General features: G+C 48.6%; 2 protein-coding genes across 2 annotated transcripts in view; both read right to left on the reverse strand.

The window, feature by feature from the left end:
* ATP5B (ATP synthase, H+ transporting, mitochondrial F1 complex, beta polypeptide) overlaps positions 1 to 1,191 on the reverse strand; it is a 4,329-nt gene extending 3,138 nt beyond the window's left edge. Inside the window, exons 1-2 of the mRNA XM_010565189.1 lie at positions 1,177 to 1,191; positions 39 to 156 (exon numbers count right to left, since the gene is read on the reverse strand). Of these exons, the coding sequence (XP_010563491.1) occupies positions 39 to 156; positions 1,177 to 1,191 (133 nt within the window). The remainder of the gene's footprint in view (positions 1 to 38; positions 157 to 1,176) is intronic.
* The window catches only part of PTGES3 (prostaglandin E synthase 3 (cytosolic)), an 8,741-nt gene continuing 682 nt past the window's right edge, over positions 1,026 to 9,084 (reverse strand). The window contains exons 2-9 of the mRNA XM_010565191.1: positions 8,643 to 8,761; positions 3,824 to 3,937; positions 3,584 to 3,653; positions 3,225 to 3,323; positions 2,916 to 3,005; positions 2,358 to 2,420; positions 1,870 to 1,894; positions 1,026 to 1,342 (exon numbers count right to left, since the gene is read on the reverse strand). Coding sequence (XP_010563493.1) covers positions 1,323 to 1,342; positions 1,870 to 1,894; positions 2,358 to 2,420; positions 2,916 to 3,005; positions 3,225 to 3,323; positions 3,584 to 3,653; positions 3,824 to 3,937; positions 8,643 to 8,761 — 600 coding nt within the window. The 3' untranslated portion in view covers positions 1,026 to 1,322. The remainder of the gene's footprint in view (positions 1,343 to 1,869; positions 1,895 to 2,357; positions 2,421 to 2,915; positions 3,006 to 3,224; positions 3,324 to 3,583; positions 3,654 to 3,823; positions 3,938 to 8,642; positions 8,762 to 9,084) is intronic.

Below are 9,084 nucleotides of genomic sequence, written 5' to 3' on the forward strand. Positions count from 1 at the left end.
CCCCGGCCCCCGGGGGGCGGGCCCGCCGTGCACGTCACCCGCCGCCGCGCGCGCCCATTGGCCGTCGCCCTGAGCCGCACCGTCCGCGTTCGCTCTCCCGTTGGCCGGACTTGTCTGGGCTCTCCCTTTCCGCCTCCTCGTGATTTGGCCGCAGCTCTATCCGTTAAGGAAGACCACGAATTGATAGGGCGGCATTGGCGGGAAGGGGCGGTACCCGACCGACGAGGCGCCGGAAGCAGCGCCGCACGTGTTCCGCGTTTGTCCTTGGGGCAGGCGCCGTGACCGCAGGCCCGGGCCCCCCCCCCCCCCCCCCCCCCCCCCCGCCAACGCCGCCGTCTCCCGAGCTCACAGCACCGCCCAGCGCCCCCCCTCCACAGCACCGGGCCGGCCCCGTGTCCCGTTTCCCCCCCAGGCACCCACCCACGGGCGAGAGGCCCACCCCAGGTGCGGGTGGGTGAAGGCGGGGGCCAGGCAGGAGGAAAGCCAGGGAGTCTTCAACAGTTTATTAGAAAGAATGCAGACATTAAAAAAATCCCCGCTGCTCTGAACATAAATTGAGGTTTTTCAGCCCGGTTCGAAGCCGCCCACGCGCGCCCAACGTCTGTCACTCGCTCCCACACCCACAGTGCAAATACGGTTTGGTCTAAACGTACAGATTGACAAGCAACAACGTACAGCCGCTCGCACCCCGGAGGAGGAGGTGTAAAGCCTTAGGGTCAAACGGTACCAGGGGATGGGCTCCAGCCCCCTACCCCAGGCCACGCGGCTCAGCATTAAACACCAAACGAGGAGAATTTTGTTTACTTTTCAATACAAACTTTAGTGGAACAGACCTGAAGACACCACAGAGGTACTGCACATCGCCTGCTGAATCTGGCAAGCCACTGACAACATCTGTGTTACAGCCAGTTTTGTTCCCGGTACAAACGTACAATTTCAGGCCGCGGAGGGGAAAAAAATGCTCATTTACCACTTGGTGTGAATTCAGGATTCTCCCATTGTAATTACATCTGCTACGAGGCAAGGAGGCTCTGTAAACTTTATTGCGACTGTTCTGTATCGATTGCCTACACCTCAATTGTTTTTTTTTTCTTTTGGAAGTCTGGAAAACGGTTCATGCATAACGTTATTGCCTCTCATGGCTTAGGACCGCCCCGTGCAATGGTACACACCTACCATCAGTGAAGCCATTTAAAATGGACTGAAAATGGGTTAAAGGATGCAGGATCTCCCTTTAGGGCTATCAACTCAGGAATTCTTATCTCAATTATGAAATGTTGTGATGAAGTTCTTTCCCCAAACCCTGAAGACGACAGTTTTCCTTACTCCAGATCTGGCATTTCTGGAGAGAAAGAGAAGAGCATTAGTGGGTTGGTTTTGTTTGTTTGTTTTTTAAAAAGCTACCAGGAACCCGACTATACCACAAGGGACACCAGCAAGAAGATCCAGCCCTCAACCAAGAAGGGCATGGGGCAGTTCAAGGCCTCTGACCTCACTCTGGTTCTTCGCAAGGAAGATCCATGCTGACAGCACTGGCTGTGCACAGGAGTTACTCGAGCAGAGCCAGCACCACCAACACAGATGCCCCATGCACATGCCTGCTGCTCAAAGCCAAAGCCTCCCCAGGACTACAGCTGGCTGGGAAGGTCAAACTGGTATTTCATGCTTGTGTGGAAAGGCTTTCACCGGATTATACTGTCTCACACCACTCAGGCAAGGCACTGGCATTAGCTCGCAGCCTGGGCTCAGCGAGACTGACAGGACAGAACATCTGCTGGCTCTGCTCAGGGCTCTCACTCAGCTAGGAGCATTCGGCAAGCACTCACACTGCTGCACAGTGCACAGAAACAAATGAGAACGCCAACTTACTTTCATCATCGCTGTCTGGCGAGTCCTGGAAAGAAGAAGAAACATTAACTGGAGCAGATTGCACTTGAATGCACTTTTACCCCTCTACCACCAACCCAGCAGACGAGCTGCCACTTCCAAAGTCTAGTATCCAGCATGCTTTCCATCAGAGCTGGTATTCTGAGGAACTCTAGGTTCCACAGGACATGCTTAGTTTGGCCTCACTGGCTAGAGCCTACAGACCCCCAATAACCAGCAGCCACTGTGGAGGTAGATGACACCAAGCTCTCAGGGCACTGCAAGCATCACCACCACCGCCCTCTGCACCACTGCTGGAAGGGAGGAAGATGACTTTGCCAGGTGACATCATTTATCCAGATAAAGTTTGGTGCTATTTAAGCTTTTAACAGTGCTGAAGGAGGAATGCAAGTTTGACTTCAGCAAGCAGCAATGGATGTGCAGGGCACTGAGCCAGCCCTGCACATATTTACTGCAAACAAAGTACTTACATCATCTGCCCCATCTACTTCTGGCAAGTCTACGTCATCATCTCCACCCATGTTGTTCATCATCTGTTCCAGAGAGATAATAGCCACGTTACAGGGTGCAGCCAACCACGCTCGCTACCTGAACTTGGGCAGCACGGTAAAAATCTAAAAATAACTTAAAATTGTTAACAACCAACAGCCACCAGTAGTTTTGACAAATCAGCTGCAACTATGCAGAAATTAAGGAGCATGCAAAAAAAATCAAATTAATTGCCTTGCAAACCAACCAGTGCACTGAGTTAGTGCCGGCATCTACAATGGGACATACATTCCTTTCATATCTGACAGCAAAGACAAACTGGTCATCTCACTGCCGTGCCAACAGCCTGCAGCTCATGTTAAAGCCAGCAACAGCTGTGCCTCAGCAAACCAGCAGAGAATGCGCCAAAACCAGCGGCCAGGACGGCACCACGAGAAGGAACACCAAGGAAGACTACGCTGCCTACAGCTGTCAGTCCCTGCATGCCTACACACGGCCTGGAAGGAAACCCAAGCCTCCAGGTACTCATCTTCCCGTACCTCAGAAAAGCGATCAAAATTGGACATGTCTTCATCTGAATCATCTTCCCAGTCTTTCCAGTTGTTGAAGTCCACACTGAGCCAGTTGAGCTGCACATCAACACAAGAAGTTATTTAAGGACAAGCGAGTAACAAGCTGTTACTGTTAGAAAAGGAAGGTTAATAAGAAGTGCCATTCTGATCAGAAGCACAGTTAAGTGACCCATTAACTGCTACATAATTTAAACATGACCCAAATATTAAACAAAATTAAAAACCAGGGGAGGCAGCAGGCACTGCTGCCCTGGCTATCACAGAGTCCAAACCCACCTTTGCTCTCTCTTTTGTTAACCTTGGCCATGCCTGACCAGATTCTCCTTTTCGTAAACAACACAAGATAGATCTGTCTGTTCTTTTATGCTTTGATTCCTGAAAAAGCAAAGAATAAGTATCTGTTAGTATAATCATCACAAACTTCATGAGGAACCGCTTCTATTAAACTAATTTGTCTTAAGCTATCAGCTTATTCTTTGTCCTGAAACACACTGTCCAGAGATGCTTTCATGATTTGCTCTTACAGTCTAAGGAAGAATTTGCCCACCATACTGGAAGCAGCCTAAAGAATGGACAGTACTTTTCAGGATACAGCACTAAGAATACAGTGAGAGGAGAGTCAAAAGGATACTTACATTTGGATCAATATTATTAAAAAGGTCAATTTCATTTAAATGTTTAAAGTTATCACTTCCTCCAAGACAACTGTTAAGAGAAAAAAAAAGTTTGTGTTTAGCACAAAACACCTTATAGAACAAATATGCTTCATTAACAGAACTCACTACTTTTAAGAAAAATGTCATCTAATCAGTATCAGCATAGCCTTTAGATATCACCCCATGCCTTTCAGCTTAGGGAAGGCCCAAGGTACTTACCTGAATGTAAGTTTGGATTTTTCAAAATTTACATTAACGTCTTTACTGTCTTCAACGCAAAATTCAATAAAGACATAGTCCCTTCGGTCGTACCACTTCGCAGAAGCAGGCTGCCTGTGAACAGACCATTTAAGAGAAGTTCAAATCAAGTTTTGTATATCTCTCATCAATATTGAAAAAAAAAAAATTTAAAACTTGCTCTTCCATGCTGCCAATAAACTTAACACTGGCCTTCCTTGTGTTTCTCCTGATATACAACTTGAGCAGTTTGATTTTTTTTTTTATTGCATTTCAAGAAGCTCAACTAAAAGACTTCCTGTTCTTAAAAGCTGCATTACTAGCTTATTATCAATCATCTTGAAAAGATGCCTAAGGCTGAAAACAGTTTTGAAAAATAAAGAGAGATACAGTGCATTCAGTGCTTAACACCCCCCAAAAGCTCATGTTGATGTTCCTTGAAGAAGCTATCAAAACCTCTGAGACTGAAATAAATGTTACAGCAAATAAAAATGATGACAAACTTTCAAGATGAGGTACTACAGATGATAGCAAGATTTCAGTCACATCTAACCACTACGCAGGCAGACTTCATTATGCTTTTTTTCACCCAAAGAGTTAAAACCCAAGCACAACCACTGAAAAGCCCACTTTTTTGGACATTGATACTACTAAAAAAAATGGACCCTTCAACAAATTTGCTATGAGTAAGACCCAGCTGAAGTCAGCACAGGTACAAGGGCTGAAGAATCACTGTTCTGACTTTTGCTACAACCTTCGACATAAACAGACGTTACGTCTCACACTCTTTGGTATCCTTCTGGCTTTCCACAAACACCACAACAAGCAACAGCCTGTCCAGGGCACCAGAAAACGCTGCAGGGCTCCTGAACAACTCTTGTGCATTTCCAGTTCTACAGTGAGAACTCACCTGCAGTGCTCAAGTGCAGCCATACTTGATCAGCTGGTGAAAGCAATCCCAGCTTGGCACATCTCTGCCACAGCCAACACCAACACCCCCCTGCCCCCCCCCCGGCTTTCAGTTCTTCTCCTGGCAACGCAGGCCAAGCCCACAACTGAACGTCTGCATTCCAGGAGAAAGCTAACAGCCACCCAGCATGAGCTGCTGTTGCTAAGGCACAGAAGACCACGGGTGCTTCTCACACTTTGGCTATCTTCCAGAGGTGCAAGGTCAAAACTGGGATTTCGTAGCTAATGCCCCTGCACAGAAGACCTTGAAGACCTACCTGCAAGTTGGACTGAAGTTAAATGCTCTGAGCTGAATGGTCACTTACCATGATATCTGTTGCAACTACACTGACTACAGGAAGCTAAAGCACACGAGGACACAAAAAAAAGCTAATGTTCCTATCTGTATGTGACAGAGTGGCTTCCACTTCACACACCGAGGAGTGGACATTTGGTCTCAGTATTGCACTCTAAGAATTACAGCACAGTAACCTGATAAAAGAATAATTAACTTTTCAGAATGTTTATTAAGGTAAGCACTGCTAAGCTTTCAGAACAGATTTTGACTCGCCTGATCATCAATTGATTCAATTCTTAGTATCGAACCATGACACATTTAGTAAAGTTACTTACTGAGAGCTGCACCATCCCCCCAAAGAAACCCTGCTCCCTTGCCCCATTGCTTATTCTTACCCTGCTCCCCCTACCCATGTACCTGTAGGACAATCTGAATCAGGACCCAGCCCAGGCCTGGCTGAAACCCAGCCCAGTCAGCTTTGAGCTCCATCAGCACTACCAGTACTTTGCAATTCAGCTGTACAAACACTGTCGTGAGCTCAAGGAAAGGCCAGTACAGCAGCAGAAGTGGCCACAACTGCCTCTTCCAGCATTAGCACCCATTACAAGTGCAGAAAATGTCTGATCAGAGGCCAGTAATGGAGCATTTAACTTCCAAGAACATAAAAAACAAGTGGTTTCTGAATGCAACCTTTCATTTCAAGATACTGTCCCACTGGGTGAAAACCTAACGCTTTCCCTTTTAGCAGCATTTTTCAGGCTAAGGCATTTACTTATTCAGGTAAAGTACAGCAATAGCAGAGTAGCAATTTTCTTACTATGGTATTTTTAATTCCTTATTGGACACAAGTTCCCTTTTCTAATAGGGACTGAAAGACTCTCAGAGGAAAGAAAAAAAAAAAGATGAGAAATGACCTGCTCTGTTCCCTCTGTGTCTCTCTGCATTTCGGAACTGCACAGCAGCTATTTCTCAAGCTGCTGGAAGACAAGAATCCCACTGCATGGAACTTGGTTTATCACTCAAATGCACTGTTATCAGAACAGAAATCTCAGTGTCCGGGCCCATGATGATGCAGGGGCTCCAGCTGAATAGCATTAACACTTCGCAAACATTTTCAATGTCAATGGAGATATCTCCAGCCTTCACAGGGAGCTGCACACATTCCTCAGTCTTGTAGCTTTGGTTTGGCCATGACCTCAGTATCTTTGCCAAGATCAGGGGGTTTTAGGCATGAACAGCCTGTTCACAGCACTTTGAAAAAATCCTGCTGAACTGTCCTAGAACTGAAGGAAACTTGCATGCATCCGACCTCCAGAGAGGAATGAAAGAGACCAAAGAAAATTTACTAGAACATAATTCACATTTCTAACACTAAACATATGCTGCCTCCCCAGATATTTAGTACTTACCACCCTGAACATGCCTACTGTAATTAAAGCTATGCTGGAGTTGCCTCTCTTTTCACCTGTTTTTTCAAATCTCTCATCCTCCCAAAGGTAGAATGCAAGCCTTCCTTTGGCTATCTGTGAAGTGCTTTAGTCAGGACTCACCATTCAAACCAGTAATGCAGGATACGTTGGAATTGCTAACTAAAGTTACAGATGAGACGGAAGTTGCAGCTAATTTGCGTTGCCTGCCTACGCGGAGATTCCTAGGCGACAACCGCACACGCAGAAGCCAATGGTAAGGCGTGCACGTGCTCAGAGCACTTCAGAGAGATGGTTCCCCTACACCCACAGAAAATCTTCTATTTTCTTTCAGACACTAAGAAACACTGCCAGGACTTATAAGCATAGTCACTTGTTACACGGAGAGCCTAATGTTTCTTCCTTCTTGCTCAACCAAACTAATCCCAGGTGACCTCAGCCTTGCGCCAACAGCACCAACCTGAGTATGTGCTTTGGTTACATATGGTCCCCACATCCTAATGGGATTTAGACTTCTCTGAAACGGAGAACTTAATTTAAATGTGCTATATCCCACAGAGCAATAAACCACAGCAGACTTAGAGCAGCGTACAGCCCAGGGAACAAGTTGCCTGCATTCCACATTCAGCAAGAATTTCTTCCATCCAATCTACGCTTGCTGCCACCCGTGCGTTTTGGTGACTTCCTAAACGGACACAGCCACCACGCATCTGCGTCTGACTGCCTCTTCTAGTCATCACATTCAGAAGACAATCGTGGCAATGGTACTGTAGAACAGGTTCTAGAAGCTTCACGGCAGCAGTTTCCCACTGATGGGCAACATGCATGCTCAGCTTCACGCAAGAGACCTCACTGCTCTGTCAAATCCATGGGGGCTCTGCAGTGGGTTGCCCACACCACCAGGAGCCACAGTTTGGGCGCAGATGCCCCAGTCTCCAGCTTAACCACAGGCACCAAAGCAGCTTCTTACATGCTGTACTCACGAGCTGAATCTCAAGTCTTACTGTCTGTGGCTCGGCACAACTCAAGAAGTTTCCAAACCTGTCCTTGTGCTTCCTTGTCCACTCCGTAGGCTGCATCTATTGGAAGCCTGCCTTTGTTTCCTGGAAGGTATCCTGACAATTCCTACAGTTTGAGGACACTGCAAAAGTCATCTGCTGAACAAGATTTTCACCCCCAGACAGCAGTTACAAATCTGTTTTACATAACTAATTTTGCTTTCATTTATATACCCTGGAAAGGCGCTCTTTTTAATTAAAAAAAACCCTAGTTTCAGACTATGAAGACAGACAATTGTAAGTGGGATGTAGTAGCACTGTAGTTTCAAGATGATGTATTCTACAGACATTAAACGAAAACCTCCCAGCTTTATTACATCCTTCTCGCTTTCAGTCACATGAAGATGAAGCAGCCCTACAAGCTTTCCTCAGTACCTGTGGCAGACCAGCCTTTCTGACAAATGAAAACCTCAGAAAAGCACTACCACCTCCACCTTCAGTCATTTAAGCCAAACACGTGGAAATCCAGACTGTCAGCAGGCAATGCTGCCATCAGTGTCAGGGGCAACGTGCCTCTTCCCTAACAGCCAGATTTTGCTCTTAAAAGCATCACGCTGCAAAGTTCAGCTCCTCTTCCATTTGCACGGCTAGAGAACCCTCATGTCGACTGGAGCTCTGTTACAAACAGCATATACCGGTTTTGGGTCACTGAGGCAGCCTCAATAGAATTACAATGAAGCCAGCTAATTAGGGCTCCCCAGCATGGCATGAGCACTCCAGCAGTGTCAAGGCACGTCAGAGCGCAGGTTTCCACTCAGGATACACAGGAGGCCATGCAAGCAGCACTCAGAGAAGAAATCCAGCTATTTGGCTCCTCTCCCCTTCCAGCAGCAGCTCACCTCCCACGAGGCAGCGTGGCCGAGGGCAGGCTCGGCGCCCGGCTCTGCCCGCTTTCCCCGTGGCACCCTGAGGACGGCAGAGCGGGGAGGTTTTCCGAGGAGTGCTCCTGTGCCCGCACGTGCTTCGAAGCGGCGTCTCTTCACCGTTACCCATGTTTTACGTGGCGAAGTGAAAGCTCAGAAGCAGATTTGCGCATCTACACGTTACGGGCAGCGGAAGGCTTTACTTACCGGGAATTTTTCGCGGTTTTATCCACTACCGTTTGGTGGACACCAGTGCCGCCCGAACCACCGAGCAAAGCTCCACACCCCCGCTTCGGGAGTCCCCCGCACCGGCTGCAAGCTCGGCCCTACCCGCCAAGGGAAGGGCCCGGACCGGCTCAGCCCCGTTCGCTTCCCATTCCCGGGACCCGCAGCCCGGCACGGGGGCGGCAGATCCGCGCCCTTTAGACCGGGGCAGAAACGGACAAACCCGGCGCGACTTCAGCCGCCGAGCCGGGGCCGCCCGGCCCGCCGCCATCCCCCCCCCCTCCGCCCGCACCACCGGGCCGGACGCCCGAACGTGCGAAGTTCCTCGGGGCCACGGCGGCGGGCCAAGGTCACCACGCGGGCCGGCGCCGGCGGGAACCCGCGCCCCGCTTCGCGTTCCCTCGGCCCGCTTCCCGCCGCCGAG

The sequence above is a fragment of the Haliaeetus leucocephalus genome, unplaced genomic scaffold, assembly GCF_000737465.1.
Source record: "Haliaeetus leucocephalus isolate CR32 unplaced genomic scaffold, Haliaeetus_leucocephalus-4.0 Scaffold186, whole genome shotgun sequence".
In the NCBI taxonomy this organism is placed as follows: domain Eukaryota; kingdom Metazoa; phylum Chordata; class Aves; order Accipitriformes; family Accipitridae; genus Haliaeetus; species Haliaeetus leucocephalus.